The sequence below is a fragment of the Tenrec ecaudatus genome, chromosome 13 (genome assembly GCF_050624435.1).
Source record: "Tenrec ecaudatus isolate mTenEca1 chromosome 13, mTenEca1.hap1, whole genome shotgun sequence".
NCBI lineage: Eukaryota > Metazoa > Chordata > Mammalia > Afrosoricida > Tenrecidae > Tenrec > Tenrec ecaudatus.
The window spans coordinates 13,874,796-13,895,876 of record NC_134542.1 but is presented as its reverse complement, the minus strand read 5'-3'; the positions used below and the strand labels follow the sequence as shown (position 1 = coordinate 13,895,876).

Here is a 21,081-nt window from a genome sequence, read left to right as displayed (position 1 = left end):
GTTCTGCTCACTGAACAGGGGGGAAATTATTAATAATTTTTGAGCCACTTTGCATTTTAACTCGTTCCAGAAGCAAACAACTTTAAAATCATAAGAGGGTATGCAGTAAATAGGGCTTAGTTAGCAAAAGAGGCCACATAAAATTAAAAAGCACTAAAGAATAAATATGCCAGGCTATCCAGAGGGATGAGCTATGTAGCCCAAGTAGAAATTAAACCCACATTGCACACACTAATGAGTATTGCATAACACAACCGACTCATTTGCATACAACGCAATTATCCTGATAGATGCTGAACTCCACACCCCACGCTGGGTTAGTGCTTCTCTGGGGAATGCTAGGCTGTTTCCCTCTACATTCATTGTGTTCCCGTATGCCTGCGGTAGCAAATAAACAACCGCTCACATAACCATTAGACGTTTAACTTCTGAAAGGAAAACAGCACAGATGTACGTAGGGGTAGCATTTAGCATCCCTGCATCCACACACACCAGCCCCCCATGAACAAGAAGAAGCAGGCCCGTAATGGGTCCGCGCTCCATTTCAGAAAATGTGGCTGATCTCCTATCTTGGAAAATCACCTTTTTTCTATGCTATATAAAGAATTCTTCTTCTTCTTTTGCTTCAGTCTGGTCTGGCTGATGATGGGGGCGTTTGGAGATCAGCCCCCACGCACTGAGTCCCTTCAGGCTAGCAAGTGACAAAGGACGAGCCCTCTCCTCAAAGGCTTTGTTGTTTGGGGAGGCGGATGGCCAGCTGGACCGAGGTTGATTCGTGTGCAAATCTCTTGGAACCCTGCTCGCAGAGTACTGCCTGGGTCCAGAACTGACCACAGTGAGCCCAGTGTCAACATTTGTCTCTGCTTCAAGCTTCGGGAAGAGATTTCTTTGGCGGCGACCCTCCATTTTGACCTCGGATTCAAAGTATGGAGAAGGCAGGCACCGCTGGCTGCCCACGGCTGGGCTGCAGACTGAGGATGCGCAACTGGGGCTTTTCCATGATGTGTCACGAGAGCTGTCTGCCGTTAGGCTTCCGCAGGGCTCTGGAAGCTCCTGTGGGGTCCCCTTGGCACTCCTGACTCTGCTCCTCCAGCTTCTTGCTTCTAGGGTTCTCTTTGGAGGCACAGGGGCTGGCCTGGAACCCCGAAGAAGCGTGTCAGCCCCTAAGGTGCTGTCCACGGGGAAAAGCTCGCCATTCCTAAGGTCACGTCCTGGATTCATTTGGACCTAAAGATCAATGAAAAGAGGAACAAATAAAAAACATGTTTTCTCTTGACTAAGTGCCAAAGTCAGACTATGTCTTCTTCATCCCCTCGTGCCGTGCTCAAAGCAGACTTTCAATAAACGTGGGGGAATTGAAAAAAGTGATTTGTACAACCCAATTATGAAATATATCATCTCTGTCTGAGCTAGAAGTCCTCTAATTCTGTTTTACTACAAATGCCACCTCATCTATCATCATTTCCCCTTGGAATCCCCTCCAGTATTACGTAGTCTTGAGTGTCAGTCCAGTTGCCATTGAAGAGCCTGGCTCAAGGCCGCCTCGTGCAGGTCAGGGCAGACGTGCGGCCCCTAGAGTTTCCAGTGACTGCTGTTCTTAAAGTCGATCCCCAGGCCTGCCTTTCAAGGTGCCTGGGGTGGACTCAGGCCTCCACTCTTTCATTTAACGGGCAACCACAGTAGCCACTGGTACCACCTAACTCTTGGCTCTGCTACTTATTAGGTGCGGGACATCAGGCAAGCTAATTCACTTTTCTGCGCTTTACTTTCTTCATAATAAATGCCAACATCATAAGCCTGTAACAGGATTAAGTTAAAATAGTGCCTTGCTCAGAATGTGTGCTATATGTGGGTTATTATAAATAATGTAATTACTACCTCTCGCTGCAACCTGTACTTCCCATATTATAGCATTTCCAGTATTACATCAGAACTTTCCTATTTAGGTAGCTCTTCCTCTGGAGAAACAGTACTTGTGTCTTCAGTACCCAGTACCGTGACTGAATGCCACACGGACAATGGCTCCTAAATGTCTCCTGGATAAACCAATAAAGCTCAAGATATAAATATAAACCTTCGCAAATCATAACATACGGAAACACAGCCTCTCTGTATGAGCAGTCCCGGTTGTCGCTCAGTTGATTCCGACTCAAGGCAATCCCATGTGTGTCACAGTACAAAACCGTGCACCATGGAGTTTTCGATGGCCAGCTGTTTGGAAGCAGATTGCCAGCCTTCCTTCCAAGGTGACTCTTTCATTCCTAGTCAAGTGATTAACCATGGACACTACCCCGCGAATCTTGGTAATTTTATATTTGGGAGATGTAAATTATTTATACATTTCTATCAAGAAAGTAGTTCAAAGTGACTTTGGGCATTATAGTCCCGCAATTCTGCGACCTTCTAAAAAGAGGGGAATGTTGCCTTTTGAACACAAAGTCTGCAGGCCTTAGACCAGGTGACAAAAGTGAGAGCAACGTTGTTCATACAGGAACACGGCTGCATGAAGCAGGGAGGAAGACGTCCCAGGAGAAGCAATGCTGAACGGTTGGGATGAATAAAGCTCCTCTTGCCAAAAAATAAATAAGTTGAAATGCATTTCTAGGAATCTGGATCACTTAAGCTCATATTTCTAAGGGTTTTATTAACTGTTTCCAATTGACAGCCAGGCTCGTTCACTTTCAGAAAACATTAATAATTAGCTTGATGAACAGGAAGATCATTTGTCTCTCGTTTTTTACTCCAAATGCTCAAAAGAAAACAAGCCACATGAAAGTGATTAAATTGTTAAGGAGCAGAATTATAACACGAAGGGAAATAATACTGATTTTCACTGAAGGCGGTTCCAGGAAGAGAGCAAAATGGCATTTCTCCTGTACTTAAAAAAAATTAGGTAGATAAGAAACCCAAGACCTATAATTAAAGCCTTACTTTCATAAGAATTGAAACCAGCCTTTTCTGATTAACTGGTGTTTTTAAAAGCACTTGTTCTCATGGCTTTCCCCAAATCCCTGGTGCTAACTCCTTCCGTAGCAGCAGTAGCCCCGTGAGCAAAGCCAAAAGCCATTTCCGAGTGCAGCATAAGCCAAAGGACGAGTGAGCGTGCAGGGTGCCTGAGCGGGGGTGGGGGTGGACCACTGGGAGAGGGCGGAGGGCCGGGAAGGATTGAAACGAGGAAGAAATACAGAGAACTGTAATGCACGGAGCATAACCGAGACCCTCCTTGAACACGTCGTCTTCTGCCTGTTGAAGGACTCGCGGTCTCGTCTTGGCCTGAGAGCACCCAGTAAAGCGATTTGCCCCACTTCTTGTGAACGTCTCTTTTTGGGTAGAATTCTTTTTCTTTCTCCTCTAGATCCCAGAATCTCCAGAAAGATCCTGTTGAAAGTTACGCCTTGGTCCCGGTTGTTCTGTGGCAAGCTTGGAAAGAAAGAGCCCTGTAAGCTCAGGGCAGTGCTGCCAGCACTTACCAGTGGAGGACGGGCAGGCCCAGCAACATGTGCCGAAATCTCCAGGGACAATGGCAATGCCACCTGGGACCAGTGTGGCTTGATGATTGAAGTGAGAGAGTCCGAGGGGCCTGTTCTAGAACTCATGAGAAGCTACATTTTAGGGATCATGATATGACCCTTCAGTAAAAAACATCTTAAGGTTTATGCTTTCTAACGGATAATCAGGCAAATGGGCTATTTTTCCTCAATCGTGATTGTGGGCTAGAATCAGAGGTTAACACAGGGGTGGGTGTCCTATCTCCCAACATGCTTGCGGAATATGGAATATGGGCTTTATCGAGGCATTCCAAGCTTCTAGTAATATTTTTCTCTTCTAAGAAGAGTCACTACTGAACCACACACAAAGTAAGAGCACCCCATACAAGAATACCTTTACTTGCCAGATGTCAGACCCTCTTCTAGACACTGGGAGAACTGGTATTGTTGGCAGGTGGTGTCGATGTCAACTCATGGGGCAGCACAAAACCTCTCCACTAGTAATCTGTATAGGAAGGAGCCTTCGTGGTGCAATGGTTACATGATTGGCTGCTAATTGAAAGTTGGCTGTTCAAACCCACCCAGCTGCTGCACGGGAGAAAGAGCTAGCGTGCTACTCCATAGAGATTACTGCCTAGGAAACCCTATGAGGAAGTTCTACTCTGCCGCATGGAGTGGGTATGAGTCATGACCAACTCAACAGCACAAAACAACCAAAATAATCGTTATGGATGCAGAGCACCGAGCCTTTCCCTTGTAGAGCCGATGAGTGAGTTTGAACCAGCAACCTTTCAGTTAGTAGCTTAACCATGGCACCCTTACATTCCAGTAGCTGGTCAAGTTCACGACAATTCAGTTTCTTCTCAACTGCCTAGATTCTGCCCTTGGCCCTCATCCGTTTACTCCAGCCACATGGAAATTTGGACCATTTTCTGAGCATGTTCTTCTAAGGAAATGCCACAACACACATTTCCATCAACCGCTGCCTCTGTTTGGAAATGCTCACTCCCTTCTCCGTCTAGTTATTTCCATGCAGCCTTGCGGGACCCAGGAATGCCTCCTTAAAGACAAGTGGGACCCACTTGTCCCACTAAGTCTGGAACCTCTACACACTCACCTCTACCCCAGACCTGTGGGGTGATTCTGTTACTCCATTCGGTGGACATTAATCATTTGAGACCTTAGTTGCCTAGTGCTACTGTACTATAAACGCCCTGAGAGGGTGGCTTTGAAGGACAGGAATCTATTGTCTTGGCTAAGACAGTCCCTTCCATTAGACTCCCTCCTACTTTCTGGTGTCTGCCGGTGCAGCGTGAGACCACCAGCTGCTGCATAAAGCCATTTCCATCAAGAGTCCCAGTCTCAGAAACCTGCAGGGGCCGTTCTGCTCTGTGCTATAGGGTTGCTATGGGTCGGAATCGACTCGATGGCAGAGAGTTTGGGTTTGGGAATTTTGCCACTGAGACTTGGCACTTCCTCGTTTGAAGACAACTCCTCACATGGCATCTGTCTTCCATGGCACGTGCCTTTATGTATTGTCTAGCCTTTGTTATAGCACAGAATTCTGAGATTAGGTTTAGTATTTAACCTTCCTTGGCATGGTTTCATAAACAAAACAACAGGAACCTCTTCTTTACAAATTGGGTCACATCTACAAGCACGGCGGTTAGAATTTTAAGAGGACACATTTAACCCATGATAGCACCATCCAGCATTGCTTCCTCCTCTGCCCTTCACCAGAGGAGCCTCAGCCTCTCCCACGAGGACCACAGGCTTTAGGCGAGTCTAACTGCAGGCCCAATGTAGGGCAGCAGGCAGGGCATTGATATCAGGACTAAACTAACCCGCATAGTCCCAAGCCTCTGAATGCAGTCACTGATTCTTTTAGGAAAACAGCCACATTGGAAGGAAGCCCACAGATGTGTTGGAGGAGGTATTCTGAGCCCCTGTGAGGATGGAGTCCTCAGTACGGTGACAAGCCGGGGAGCCTGTCTGAGGACAAGGTCAAGTCAGGGGTGGCAGAGCTGATAACTGGACGCACATTGGTTATTAAGCCCTGACTGTTGGGTGACATCAAGTGGATTCTGACCCACCGCTGAGTAGACCTGTCTCATAAAGCTTGTGGTGGGGGGCTGTTTTAACTTTTTACTGTGAATCAGGTGAAACTTGACAGGGAAAATGAGTCTGCCGTCCAACAACTTAAGACACATGTTGTGTGCCATGTACAATTTTACAAAAGCAGACTGGCGGGTCTTCCTCCCACAGAGGCACACCGAGTCCCTTCAAACTGACAGCCTTTGCATTAAGGGCTAGGTGCTTAGTCATTGTGCCCCTAGGACTTCTTAGAAGGTGGGAAAGGAGGTAAGTGATGAATCATACCTAGACGGCTGGTTCGTAAAAGCTAAAGATGAACCACCTACCTCTTCTCTACCTTCTCCAAGGAACGCTGTGCTGAGTTTTCCTTCGGAAGCCATCATTGCACAGGAAGAAAGCCCACCCCTAAGTGTCAAGTTGATTCTGACTCCTGGAGACCCCATGTGTTAGAGCAGAACTGCACCATAGGATTTTCTGGAGGAAAGGAGCTCTGAGCGCATATGCATTGGGTTGCTAACCACCAGTCATGAGTTGCTGTCGTGGAAACCCACAGGGACAGGTCTACCGTGTCCTTCAGGGTCACTATCAGGCAGAATGGACCCGATGGCCGTGAGCCTGGTTGGGGGTCATCTTTTTCGAAGCAAATTGCAGGGCCTTCTGCAACAGCACCAGTGGTGGGTTCAAGCCGCCGACCTTGAGGCTAACAAGGCAGTGTGACCACCAGGGACCTGCCTGAGAAGGCTGCGAAGCCTTTTTGTTTCCCTCACTGACTTTTAGGACGTGGGGGCAGAAGTACGTGTTGCCTGAAGATAATCTTCCATTTTATTTGCAAAAACCTAGACTGACTGATGGGAAGACCACCACGCCCAGTGTTTGGGGAGGGAGGGAGGCAGGAACAGCTACAATTTGGAGAGCTTTCCAACAGACCAGGAAGGGTGGTGGCTTCAGGAAATCTATTAGGAAAAAGGACTAAACACTCTATCCCATAGAAACCCGGAGAGGTGGCCAGACTCCTAGGGAAAGAAAAACATATATTACTCCTGAAGTGTTCTTTATGCTAAAAGAGCTACTCTGCCCTTCCCAAATCTGATTCAACTCTCTAAAGCAACGGCCAGTCAGTAGCTGTGTTTCAGAAGCTGCGTTTCAGCTGTGTTTCAAAGGGTATCAGTTTAACCTTTAAAATAGCAATGGTTTGGAATGTCCCTCTACTGCCTACACATGGTCAACTTTGGTTTGGGAATGGGGTTGGTTTGAAATTCTGGAGACAGTGAGCCTGATTTGAAATCCAAAAGGAGAAACTTGAAATGCCTTGGAAGAGAGCCCCTCCCGTCACTGGCAGCTAACAGATTGGTTTCTAAAGGGAATGTGTGCGTCCAAGAAGGCAAATCATATAGAATGGGTGTGATTTTATTTAACACCAAGAAGTCAAAGCTGAGCACCACAACACTAACCAAAAGGGCAGACAACTCACCTCCGAGTCTGTTATTACTCCAGCCAACCTGCCTTAGGCCACTTCTCAAGGATAGAAGCAACACGTACAGGGGCTAGGTTTTCGCGTCTATCTCCCTGTCTAAACCCACATGCACACACATTCATATCCACAGAATACTGGGGTTTATTGGATAAACATTGGTTTTGGAGCCTGATAGACATCTGTAGCTATTTGGGCATAAGTACCTGAACCCTTTATACTTCAGTTTTCTTATCTGAAAATAGAGGAGGGGTGGGGGAGTGACTTCCTAGGTTATTGTGAAGATTAAAGAACCAAATTAAAATACATATTGTTCTGGTTAGTTGACATCAAGTCAGTTCCAACTCATGGCAACGCCACGTGGGCAGAGTACAAATACTCCACAGGGGTTTGACTGTCAGAAACAGATTGCCAGGACTTTCTTCCTAGGCACATCTGGGTGAGTTTGAACCACCAACCTTCTAGCTAATAGTGCTTAATATCTGTGCCACCCAAAGCCTCCAAAATACTTAGAGGCTATAATGTAAACTATAGTGGCTAAAACTGAGTTCTGCACTAAAAAACACTTCATAAGAGTCAAGTCGGTAAGTGCCAATAGCAAGCCTATACGAAGATAGTCTTATTATACCTATTATGCTAATGAAGAAACTAAAGTCCAAGGTCACACAGCCACCAAGTGGCAACTGCCACTAATACAGACAAGAGATGACAACTTGATTAAATGTATACCTGCTTGTCCCACTTTCACCGCCTGGTTGCAAAAGAAAGCCTTAATAATACGATGGTCTTTTGAAGACAAGTTAGCCGTCTGATTTGATTTCCATGGAAACTTTCAAAGTGGGATACAGGTGCTCAAACATGAAGGCAACAAGACTACAACTTGACATTCCCAAACTTCACTACAAATTCAACTTCCTGGGTCAGATGGAAAGAGCTTATAATATCCCTCACCTCAAAGACTACTAGGTAAAGTATGTGGGCACAGCGGAAAAGTTCGAAAACACCAGAGACACATCAAAAGAAACACCTGGGATCTACTTCCAAAATAACAACCATCCACAACCCTTGAGGACACATTTCTACTCTAGCGCTCAGCCAAAGCCAAGCCCAAGGCCACTGGCTGGGTCTGATCTGATCTGAGCAGTAAGTTTCCTCTCAAATCAATGCTGACTCAGTGTAGCCCCCCCCCACCCCCTGTGGGTTTCTGAGACTGCAACTGTTTACAGGAGTTGAAAGCCCAGTCTCTCTCCCACAGAGCTGCTGGTGGTTTCAAACTGCCGACCCTGCCGACCTCTGCCCAACACATAACCACTGCACCACGCGGGCTACTGTTCTAGGCAGAGAATGTCACAGAAAAATCTGAGACAAAGAGGACTGTTTGATACGACTACAAACTACTCACTTCCCACATTTGAATCTCCTTCTCTATGTGATAAGGTTTTCAAAATATTTATATGTATACATCAGTTTCACTCAACCCACCACATATTTAGAAAAAGTTTCTTTTGCTAAATCCCCGTGCATGCGTCACCTCCCCCTAACACCATCCCCACCACCTCCACCCCCGAGATTATAATGGTCTGGAGCACAGGCTGAAATGGGAGTTTTCGAAAGCTCCCCTGGGGAGTTCTACTGGGCAGCCCACGTTGAAACCCACGAGGGTAACTCCATCTCTCAGTAGACATCTCTGACATAAAACTGCACGGGTCTAGGTGCTTTGCCATATTCCCAGCGACAGAGCGGAAGTACCTGCAGCAGAATGGTGTTCCCATCGCAGTCCTGAGTTTGCCACCTGGTGCTGCTGATGGGGACGCACGGATGGGGCAGGAGAGGCACGAGCTGGCCGATCTCTTGAACCCTGAACTGCAGCACTGCAGACTCTTTGGGGTCCACTGACATCCCGAGGGGCAGCTGCTTCAGGGCGAGCTGCAGCGTAAAGCCTGCGGTGGAGCGGAGCCCAAAGAAACAGAAGGTGCTCTTGTGCAAAGTGGCTTCTTTCTGCAAGATCATCCCATAGAGCCGGATGGCATCTTCGTAGTTGTCAAAGCTACAGTAGAGTGTCACCCGCAGGATCTCGGAGCCACAGTGCACCTGCCTCACTCCCCAGACAGGCATCTGGTTGTCCAGACTGTAAAACTCCTGATTGGCGAGAAAGGAGGAATGGAGTCTTCCCTGGGCGTTCTGGGTAGGATAGTACTGCCAAGGTGAATGCCGGAGAGAGTTGAGAACTCGAACTATGCGCTGCTCACCAAGGCTTTCGTGTAGAAAGAGCAAAACAGACATCCCTGGGAAGCGGGAACGCTTGGGGTGGTATTTCTTTTCATAGGACTTCAGAGGGCTAACCCTCTCTGACACCAGAAAGAGGCAGGTCTCTGGGAAAATGCCATCCAGGAGCTGGGCCAGGGTTCGCTGCAGAAGCGAGCCATGCCCAGAATTGGCTAGGAGGTGGACTGTCATGGCCAGGGGCTCCTGTCTCTCCCCCATTGTGGACTTGCCTGAGGATGACAAAGAGAAAAAAAAAAAACATTGAATGCCCACTGCTCCGTCCTCTGAAATCAACCAAGGACTAGGCACGGCCGTGCTTCCTTAAACCATCCAACCCCCCTTAGCAGGACCAGCTATTCAGGAGCGAAGCTCTCCATCAGACTGACCTGTGTTACTGGTTGCTAGTGGATCCGTGGACAGAGGAGACCGGGATCCCACGCGCTCTGGGCACAGTCGCCTCCGCTACCCCCACAGCAGCAGCGGAGTTGATGTCATCCCGCTCCTGCACAATGGAACTGCTTTGTGTTTCCCTTTTCCAGGCGTTCCCTGGGGTTTCTGGTCGACCTAAAAACCCAGAATCCTGAGAAACATCCGAGTGGGTGGTTCTTACAGGCACTCGGGAAAGGAAGTGACCAGACAAAAAGGAACCGGAGTCGCCTCTGTGAGGTTGATAGCAATCTGGTGAGTTGGAAAGACAGGCATCTGATAGACCCACAATGGGGTCTGATTTCACACTGACATCAACTAGTGTGGACAGTCGCCAGCCAGGCCCCTGAAGACAATGCTCCTTTCAAGTAAGTGCCTTCGCACATGCTCCATACTCGTCCTCTGGCCTTGTCTTCCCCTCCTTGGTCTCTTGGTTTTATTTGAGGTCTGAACCCTTAAGCCAGGGCACTGAAGCGAAGATCGATTAGTTAATTATGTGCACAATTTTCACTGCTCGCTGAAAATGACTCTATTGTCATAGCCTGTGATTGTCATCATCCTGAAATTGAATCGGTTTTGACTCATAGCAACCCTATGGTGACACAAACAGAACTGGCCGATAGTGTTCTCGGTTGTCAACAAGCTAGCAGGTCTTTCTCCCGCGTTGTCCCTGGGGGAGGGGCGAAGGGCCAACCTCTCAGCAGCCTGAGGCTGCATTGCTGCACCACCAGGCTCTCCTCGTGGGCTCTGAAGACATTAAGAAGCTAAGGATTTGGTTTCTCAACTCGGTGCTTTTACTCCACGCCGTTCTTTTCAAAGAGAGCTCTCCAGTGTTAACAGTAATGGTTGTTTGTGTCTACTACGTACAAAAGAAAAGCAATTCGAAAGCTTGATAGGACTTTTTAATTCTCCAGCAAGCCATGAAGGAGAGGTCTGTTACAGAGGTGTGCTGCCCAGTCCCTTAGGACTCAGGCAACACTGAAGGGGCGAGCGGATTCCCCCACAGGGTGTCTAAGGCTATGGAAAGGAAAGGCTACAGGGGTCCCTGGTGGTAGAGTGGGTTACAGGTTGGGTCGCTAACTACAAGGTGAACCAGTGAACCCCATCAGCTGCTCTCAGGCAGAAAGATGAGGGGATCCGTTTCCATCAAGATTTACAGTCTTGCGAACCCTACGCAGCTGTTCTTCTTTGTCCTATAGCGTCACTGAGAGTCGGGATCAACTCAGTGGCAGTGAGTTTGGTTTTGTTTGCGGGGGGAGGGGTTGGGGGTACGGTTATGGAACCAGATCACCAGGTCTTTTCTCTATTGAAGCTACTGCTTGGTGTAGACAGACAGTTTGGGGGTAGCAACCAAGTGCTTACCTGTTACATCACCAAGGCTCCTGAAAGAAGATTCTATTGTTGTTGTTAGGTGCCATCAAGTTGGCCCCTGCCCACAGTGACCCTATGTAGAACAGAATGAATCACTGCCCAGTCCTGCCCCATCTTCACAGCTATATCTATGCTTGCGCCCACTGTCGCAGCCACTCTGTCAAGCCATCTCCTTGGGAGTCTTCCCTCTTTTGCTGCCCATTCAATCCAGGGGCTGGTTTTCCCGACAACATGTCCAAAGTAGGTGAGATGAAGTCTGGCTGTCCTCCATCCAGCACAGACAGGTTTGTGTTTGTGGCAGTCCAGAGCACTTTCAATATTCTGCACCAACACCTCAGTTCAAATTCTTCTTGGATCTTTCTTATTCTGTGTCCAACTTCCACATGCATATGAGGCCATTGAAAATACTTTTGATTAGGTCGGGTATCCTTTAGTCCTCAAAGTAATATCCTGGCTTTTCAATACTCTCAAAGAGGTCTTGTGTAGATTTCTCCGTTGCAAAACATCTTTTGGTGTCTTGCCCGCTGCTTCCATGAACATTGATGATGGATCCAAGCAGGAAAAAATCCTTAAGGGCTTCAAGCTTGTCTCCATTTGTCACGATGTTGCCTATCGGTCCAACTGTGAAGAGTTTGGTGTTCTTCACATTGAGCTGTGATCCACACTGAAGGCTGCCATCCTTGACCTTCATCAGTAAGGGCTTCTCGTCCTCACTTTCGGCAAGCAAGGTGGTGTCATCTGCATCTCCCGGGCTGTTAACAGACCTTGCACCAATCCTGCCTGGTTTCACATTCTCCTTCATAGAGTCATTTCGCAGATTGCTCGCTCAGCATACACACTGAACAAGTATGGTGAGAGGATGTAACCCTGATTTTAATCGTGCAGTCGTCCCTTGTTCTGTTCACACAACTGCCCCTTGATCCATGTACAAATCCACATGAGCACAATTACCCACTAAGGACTAACAGAAAAGCTAAGTAACTTGCCCAAGGTCTCCCAGCCCAAAAAGTGACTGAGTCCAAGAACTAAGAAGTCCTCTTGCAAACCATGACACTACCCTGCCTCTCTGGGACCTGGGGGACCTGGCCTCACTCTTCTTTGTAAGGAGAAAGCAAAGAAAATTCTAGTTGAGGACATGTATTTAGCGAGCACTCTTTGGTGGGTTGTCAAATCGTACACTGAAGCATCTTCAGGGAAAAAATATCTGTAGACATGAAATTGTATGCAGAACATTCTAATATGCTCTTGAGACCAATTTTAAAACCATTTGCTCTTCTGATTGCAGCGCTCCTAAAAAATAGTGTGCACAAACATGCTTTCCTAAATGCAGTTCTTCTTAGAACAGGCAACTCAACTCTTAACAGAGCTTGGCTTTATATTTTGTAAATTTAAAATACTGTTTTGATGAAAAGAAATGGTTAATCTGGGCCCATGGGCACCTCATGCTGCAGAATGAAACCGCCCCATGGAGTTTTCTAGACCGTAACCTATACTGAAGCAGGTTACCAGGTCTCTGTCCCTTGGAGCTGTTTAGTGGATTCAAACCAACAACCCTTTGGCTGGCAAGTGAGGGCTTGGCTGTTGTTCCACCAGACTCACCTTAATGTTAATTTCATACGTGAATTTCCTGAGCGGTCAAATCATGACATTTAAAGCCATCCAGTTCCCAAAAGCACTGATATGACTGTATCAGTTTAAACCACAATCCGAATCATTGGGCTTCAGCATGCCTACGCTTTTTTACATCAAGAAATGCATAGTTTATTTTTTAAATGTTTTCTAAATTGCCATCAGGAACTCAGCAATTTAATATTTTAAATAAATTCGCCCAGACTCATGAGAGTCGTTTTCTAAACGCCTTACAGACTTTTAGAAAGGCCTTTTTCTTTTTTTCTTTTTAGCTCACCTTAGCTCACCGCACATATTGGCATGTGAAGAGTTAAGGTTCTCCGCCCTCCGTCTGCATCCCCTGCTTTCTCCTTTCAGTCAGCTTAGAGGCTCAACTGCACTCTGGCACCTCCAACTAAGCCACAGTTCCTGGTCCAGCCTTTGCAATTCTGGAAATAACTCTCATAATCTGGGGAGAAAAATTACAGCCCTGAGACAAAGATATTAAATCAGAGCATTTTGTCAAAGGTGGCTGGTTTAAGTCCTTCTATAGGAAAAGACTTCTCCGTTGTTTCAGCCTTCCATCAAATTCTGAAAACATGGTTTTTCCTCCCACTGCTGTCCCATCGGTCAAGCTTTAAAAGATGTCGTTAATCTGAGGGCAGCCAAAGTGTCAAAGAACAGGGAGGGTGGAACGGCACCAATCTCATTTCCGGCCAACAGCCTCTGAAAAATTAATTCTCGATGAACAAGCTGCAATAGTGGCCCTCCAGGTAGCTGCTGCCAGTCCCTGTCGCTCTTGCGCACCCACCACACTGGTCAGCTGCTCAGCTGTGGGCCACATGCTGCTTCTGGGAAACAGATTTGAAAACTGTGCAGGGACGTCCGCAGTGTGCACTCCCAGTGTCTGGGAAGATGGAACTTATTTTTCATAAACTTGGCCAAGATGCCTAGGTTCTAGCTGTCCGTTCCCAGCTCCTGGGTGGCAATCTAACAAATGAGCTGGTTAAGCGGATGTAATGGAAGCTGAAGACGTCCTCAGAGACCTATCCCTGCAGCAAGTCTCATAAAATACAAACAAAGCCACTGCCATCAAATCGATTCCAATTCATACCATCCTTAGAGGACGGGCTAGAAGTGCCCCCGTGGGTGTCCGAGACTGTCGCTCTTGATGGAGGTAGAAAAGCGTCCTTTTTCTCGCAAGGAGTAGCTGGTAGTTTTCGACTGCTGACCAGTGGGTGCCCCACTGTGCCCCCAGAGCGCCGAGTCTCCTAAGTGCAGTGGGGAATGTTAACATCTGCGAGCCGGTTCTGAGTCACGGGGCCCCGTGTACCACAGAACTAAACCCTGCTCGTGCTGTGTCTGAGCCCGCGGTGGCAGTCAAGTCACTGTGTCCATCAGTCCCATGGAGTGTCTTCCTCTTTTTCATGGACCTTCCGCTTCACTAACAGGAGGTCCTGCGTCTGGATCTAGTCACGCCTGATACTTTGTCCAAAGTGCATGCAAGGAAGCCTCGCCATCTTCACGGCGAAGCAGAGTTCCAGTAGTTGTTCTTACGAGCCAGCTTTGTTCCCTCTTCAGCTAGTCCATGGCCTCGTCCCCAACACCGCACCTCAAAAGCATCCATTCCTTCTCAGTCTTCCTTATCCAACGCAGCTTTCACAGCCTACGAGGCAACGGCAGACACCATGGCTCTGGTCCAGAGCATCTCAGTCTTCAAAGTGGCAGTTCTGGAGTTGTTGGGCTGGGTGTGTTAGTCCGGGTAGACTAGAAAAACAAATTCATAGACACTCATATGTATATGTGAAAGAGCTTTATAGACAAGTATAATTGAATATTGGGAAAATATTATATTATTAGCCCATAGGTCTAATACCAATCTCTAAATTCCTCCTCAGACTCACAAAACACATGCAATGATGCCGAATGCAGGAGGATCAGAGGTCAGTGGGTGAGAAGTCTTGTGGATCCAGTGGCAGCAGAGGCATCTCAATGCTGGCAGGGGTCTCCATGTGGCTCTTTCAGTTCAGGGCACTAGTGTAGCTCCATGTGTCTTGTCAGCTGCAATGTCTCCCAGGGAGTGTGCTTGTGTCCTGCCTCCAGGAAGCTATTTATCTCCATAGTGCCTCCAAATGAGGTCATCAAGCTGCAACCTGATTGACAGACTAAACTCCACCCCTTCACTCTTAATACTCAAATTGACAACAGATTATGTAACTGCCACATTGGGTTGTTTTGCTTTGGTTTTTTTTTGTTTTTTTGCTTTGTTTTTTAAAGATATTTTGAAGATATGTTTTGAATCGGATTTGCCCAAGGAATGCAGCATTTGATTTCTTGGCTGCTACTCCCTCCTTGAAACAGGAGAAGGGATGCACCAAGGACAGTGAGGTGACGAGCTGGAGGGGGTGGAGGTGGGTGGATTCTGGACAGGGGAAGCTGATGAGGAAGGGCACTTGGAGAAGATTGTAGGAAATCAGACCCATTGGCAGAACTGCAAGCAGCTCAAGATAGCTCAAGGATGGGGCCAACGAAGCAGGATGAGAGTCTGGCATGCCAAGGGGCGCTTGCCTGGTCAGGAAGGGTCTCACATGTCATGACAAGAATCTTGGGTTTTATTTTACTGTGAACATAACTAGAAGAAATCCTGGTGACGTAGTGGGTTACACATTGGATTGCTAACCACAAAGTCAGCAGTTCTAAACCACCAGCCGCTCTACAGGAGAAAACTGAGACTTTCTGCTCCGGTAATGTTTTGCAATCTGGGAACCCCACAGGGGCAGTTGTTCTCTGTCCTGTGAGGTTGCTCTGTGTTGGAATGGCCTTGATGGCAGTGAGTGTTTTGAGTGAGCAATGAACTAAGACAAATGTATCACTAAGAGGATTTGGCTGCAGCCAGCCACTGACCACAGACACACTTAAACATGCTACATTTGGAATAAACCTGTAGGGGCTAGAAACCTAGTAGCAATATTATTTTTATTTCGCCACTAAAATGGGGGATCTGTTGATATTTAGATTGACTTGGGAGTGTGTATGATTCCTCCAGAGGCGAATATATAATAAGGACCACAGAATGAAGAGACTGGACCTTAGGAACACTTAAGTGGAGCCAGGGAGGAGTGGAGAGAGGGGTGCACCTTCCTGACCTAGGTGGGTCTTGTATCTCTGGTAACAAGGATTTCAAGACAGCTTGTTGCCTGAGCAGACAATGTCACTCAGTGCTCCACAATTCCTCTGTGACTTACTCTTCCTTTTACCTTCTTGATTAAAATCTCTCAAAAGACAAACAGCTGTCGCCAGGCAAACCTCGGAGTCATCCAGGTTAGCTACCTGTGGTCGTTTGGAAGAGAACAACCTTCTGTAATTGCTAACCAGGGGTTAGTCATTATGGAACTAGAGGCAATCACTGGTGACAAGCATCCTGAGATGTGTGACTTCTGGCGACCCTTCAGAGGAGAACCGTGCTCCGTAGTTAATTTGAGGGAAGTAAATTTCCAAGCTCCCCTTCAAAGTTACCTATGGATGGACTTACCTTCAACCCTTCAGTGAGCTGCCATTTCGGGCCATGCAGGGACTCAGCAGGAGACCCCAGTCATGATGGCACCCTGACAGCAGCCATTATTTAGGCCCTGCACACAAGGTGCTAAGTGGGCCTGGAAGGAACGAATGAGTCTTGGCCTCTCCTTTGGGCTCCCAGTAAGAGGTCCAAGGAGGACATGGAAGTTCCTCAAAGCCATACAGCCAGTTAGCAGCGAAGCCATGATTGCAGGTTTTGAGGCTGGGCCCCCTTCACCAGCCCCAAAGGGAGCAATGCATAGTGTGGAGCAGTGGAAGCTATTCAAGGAGAAGCCGGATTCCCAGGACACTCAGCTAGCACAACGAAGGGAACGGACAGAGACAAAGAGTGGGGATTCATGAGGTGCCGAAGGGATCAGTTATCAGGCATCAAAGAGCAAAAAATCATATCATTGTGCGCTCACCTCCATGATACGATCGCTGAAGACAAATGGGTGCATAAGCAAATGTGGCAAAGAAAGCTGATGGTGCCTGGCTATCAAAAGATATAGCGTCTGGGGTCTTAAAGGCTTGAAGGTAAACAAGCAGCCATCTAGTTCAGAAGCCCACATGGAAGAAGCACAACAGTCTGTGCAAGCACGAGGTGTTGAAGGGATCAGGCATCATCAGAACAAAAAATTTTACCATAGTGAGTAAGGGGGGCGGGTGCAGAGTGGAGACCCAAAGCCCATTTGTAGGCCACTGGAGATCCCCTTGCAGAGGGGTCTCAGGGAGGAGGCGAGCCAGACAGTGTGCGATGTAGCAACAATGAAAAATACAACTTTCCTCTAATTCCTAAATGCTTCATCTCTCCTTTCCCCCCTCACTATCATGATCCCAATTCTACCTTGCAAGTCTGGCTAGACCAGAGGATGGACACACTGGTACGGATAGGAACCAGAAACACGGGGAATCCAGGGTGGACGATCCCTTCAGGACGAGTGGTGTGAGTGCCAATACTGGGAGGGCAAAAGGAGGGTGGGTTGGAAAGAGGGAACAGATTACAAGGATCTACATGTGACCTGCTCCCTTGGGGGACGGACAACAGAAAAGTGGGTGAAAGAAGACGTCGGACAGGGCAAAATAATAAATTATCAAGGGTTCATAAGAGAGAGGGGAACAGGGAGGGAGGAGGTAAAATGAGAACCTGATGCCAGGGACTTAAGGAGAGAGCAAATGTTTTGAGAATGATGAGGGCAATGAATGTGATGAGGGCAATGAATGTACACATGTGCTTTACACAATTGATGTATGTATGGATTGTGATAAGAGTTGTATGGGCACCTAATAAAACAATTAAAAAAAAGTTTTTAAAAAAAAGAGTGGGGATTCATTCCATGCGCACATTGGTCACACCCCACTTGTTTCTGTGTCCCTTGCCTCTTGTAAGCAATCCTGGGCCTCTGCCACCCCTGACACAGCTTCTCCTTTACCAGCCTTTCTCCATACATGCACAGTCATGCACTCTCATGCCAAAACGTGTGTGCGCAGTTACACCCTCACACACACACGTGTGTGTGCCTACAAAGTTATACCCACCAACACATACACTCACCAACGCAGTCATGTACTCACATACGTGTGCGTACACAAAGTCACACACACTTACCCGTGCATTCAAACACATATTCACATAGACACACCAAAGGCTATACCCTGGGGCTGTGCTTCCTGACTTCCGGGGGAAGTTTTGGCACTAACAGCAGCAGGCAAACAATAGAGGGCCGAGCAGTCTGACCCCCATCTGGGTTCCTACCAGGGCAGAGGTGGGAGAGAGGAAGTGGCCACAGTAAGCATCTACTCCCAGCTGATGTGGCTTTTAGCTGGAAGCTTCTCTCCCAGTTCCCCAGAGCATACCCCCAGCTCAACCCAAACAATACTATCAGGTTCCTATTAGATTGCCATCTGTTTCCCCCTTTTCCAGGGCCATGTGCCCCAGGAGTGGCCTGAGAGCTGATACCCTGAGTTTTCACAGGTGCAAGCAAAGAAAGCGTGTTTCCTCCTGATTCTTTGTTACGGTCTTCTGCTGTGACATCGGTTCCCATGCTCTGGACAGTTGTAGTTCTCCACCGAACCAGCTCCTTAGATGTGGAGTGAGCCAGAGAAGTTAGAGTGGAGCAAGCTCTGAGCCAGATGTCTCAACCCACGGGAGCCTCAGATTCATGACCCCCTCGCTTTGGTTCCACATCCATGGCAGACAGACGTCACTGAGATGGTCCTTGACCTGACTCTCCTAAAGGCTTATGGGAGAGGATCAAATGTGTTAATACACCCAGAGGGCGTTCCAAGCTCCCAAGTGCTCAGCTAAAGTACTCGTTCTAGCATGGAAGATTTAATACCTAATAATGCGTTAGCCTCCCAAATAAAATGCAATAACTGCAATAAGGAATGTGTACATTACTGTTTGCTCTCCTAATAGATTACCATGCAGCTGTTAAAAACAACAGCAAACAATTAAAGACCTTTGAACAAGCTGCGGCTTTGTGTAGAAAAACCAAAGTTGCAAATATCCTGCTTCGCTGCTGTTACTTACTGATATCATCTCTTTTCATATGAACAACAACAACAAACAAAAAAAAAACCAGGTTAAAACATGCAGCCAAATGGATTGGAAAAGAGAAACCCCAAACATAACCTACCTACATGTCCACCCATAGGAACATGGATAATGATTTATGTTCTATTCTTGCTTTTTTTTTATGTCAAGGGGCATGAAAGAACTTTATCGACTCAAAGGGTTTGCACGAATCACACAAACATAATGTTGGCAAAAAAACAAACCACAAGTACAGCAAGTGCATATAAATAATACTGTTGAAGGGTAAACCTTGAAAATATGTGGAGACCCCAATTTTTTGGATCATTTTCTTGGGGGCTCATACAACTCTTATAACACATCCATTATGTCAAGCACATTTGTACATTTGTTGCCATCATCATTCTCAAAACATTTGCTTTCTAATAGAGCCCTTGGCATCAGCTCCTCATTTTTCCCCTTCCCTCCCCCCTTCTCCCTCCCATATGAACCCTTGATAGTTTATAAGTTATTATTATTTTGTCATGTCTTACACTGTCCGACGTCTCCCTTCACCCACTTTTCTGTTGTCCAATCACCCAGGGAGGGGGTTATATGTAGATTCTTGTAATGGGTTCCCCCTGTCTACCCTACCTTCCCTCCATCCTTGTGGTATCACCACTCTTACCGCGGGTCCTGAAGGAATCATCTGTCCAGAATTCTCTGTGTTTCCAGTTCCTATCTGTCCCAGTGTACATCCTCTGGTCTACCTGGATTTTTAAGGTAGAATGGGGATCATGATAGTGGGGGGGGGAGGAATCATTTAAGAACTAGAGGAACGTTGTATGTTTCATCGTTGCTACCCTGCACCCTGACTGGCTCATCGCCTCCCCACAGCCCTTCTGTAAGGGGATGGAAGACCCCAATTTTTATAGAGAACATATGAAAAAATTCAAGAAATGCGTGGAAGTCCAAGACATCAACTTTGAGATCTTGAAGACTGATGTCCTCGGCATGAATGAGCTGGCGGGGGCACTGGCCATTCTGAATTAACCTGTTTTCCTAAGAGCAGCAGCTAGAAGAGGAAAGGCGTCACGGTCGCCACCAAGAAGAACATTTCGGGATCTCCTCTGAAGCCCAACACGTGCCAGTCATGAGGTCATGTCTGCGCAGCTACAGGGGAAACCAGTTAATATGACTACTACTTAAATTCACGCCAAAGGTGAAGAAACTTGACGATTTTATCAACTTGTGCAGTATAAAAGTTATCCAACAGGTAACCCAGATGCACAGATAATTATTAGTAATTGGAATGTGACATTTGGAAACAAAGAAGGATAGTTGGTAGGATCCAGTTACCACAGGATGTAGGGGGTTCCTTTTCTTACTTTTTATGCGAGGATTCAAAAATTTGTGGGAAAATTCCATTATTGTTTAATTATCGTTTTCAACATTTAAAAAATAAAACTCATATGTTTGTCAATTATAAATGGCAGTCTATCTTATAAATACCATAAATAACTTTTAAATGAAATATAAATAATATATAAACCAATTCACTATAACCTTCTAATCCATTCTTTTAACCAATATTTTTTTAAATCCCTAAGCCGGTCAGAAAACAAACAAACAGGGAACCCCTAATTGGGATAGATTTGGCAGGACAGCTGCCGCAATGGGCTCAAACACACCAGCCACACACTGGCATGGGACAGGGTCATGCTACCTTTCGTTCCGTGTCAGGTCTCTGTGAGTCAGAACACACTCAGTGGCAGCGAACAATAACACCTACATCCTCCAGGTACAAGATGCCAGGATGCCATCCTTCACCAAAACGCAGAGTTCCCTGGTCCACGTGGAAGAGGGTAGACGTTCATGAAGTAATCCCACAATTAAGTGGAAACGGTGCCTTGTCTGTATATGACAGGCAAGTGGTGCGCAAGATTTAACCTGTTCCAGTAGGTCGGACAGCCAACTCAGCAGGAGAACGCTTAAGATAAGATCATAAAGGAGCCGAGGTACCTGGGGAGGTGGTAAGGGAGGACAACCTAGGAGAAGGAATGGCGGCTGAAACAAAGACTCTGGGGCAGCAGGGAGGGAGCTTACATAAGCTGGAAAGAATGCACCGACCTCACGTGGGGGGGGGGGTCTGGTGGGATGAGGTGGAGAGATCATCGTTTTGATTACTATCCTCTAGAAAACTCCTGAGCATCACCCTAGTAACCCAGAGGAGAAGTAAATTCAGCCCATTTCCAAAGCAGATGACAAGAAGGGCTGCTACCACTTGT

At 47.0% G+C, this 21,081-nt stretch overlaps 1 protein-coding gene across 1 annotated transcript; it reads right to left on the bottom strand.

Moving 5' to 3' along the window:
* Positions 1-594: 594 nt before the first annotated feature.
* FAM124B (family with sequence similarity 124 member B) lies at positions 595-9,537 on the bottom strand. Its single transcript, XM_075528869.1, has 2 exons — positions 8,803-9,537; positions 595-1,227 (listed from the first exon to the last, which is right to left on the bottom strand). The coding sequence occupies exons 1-2, from the start codon at positions 9,535-9,537 to the stop codon at positions 595-597; spliced, it is 1,368 nt and encodes a 455-aa protein (XP_075384984.1).
* Positions 9,538-21,081: the final 11,544 nt, after the last annotated feature.

Bases quoted from the DNA above. Each gene is read 5' to 3' on its own strand.
- FAM124B (XM_075528869.1), bottom strand. From the start codon at position 9,537: ATGGGGGAGAGACAGGAGCCCCTGGCCATGACAGTCCACCTCCTAGCC. The intron at 1,228-8,802 runs GTACTTCCGCTC...ATTGATCTTTAG, and splicing joins GGAACACCATTCTGCTGCAG to GTCCAAATGAATCCAGGACG.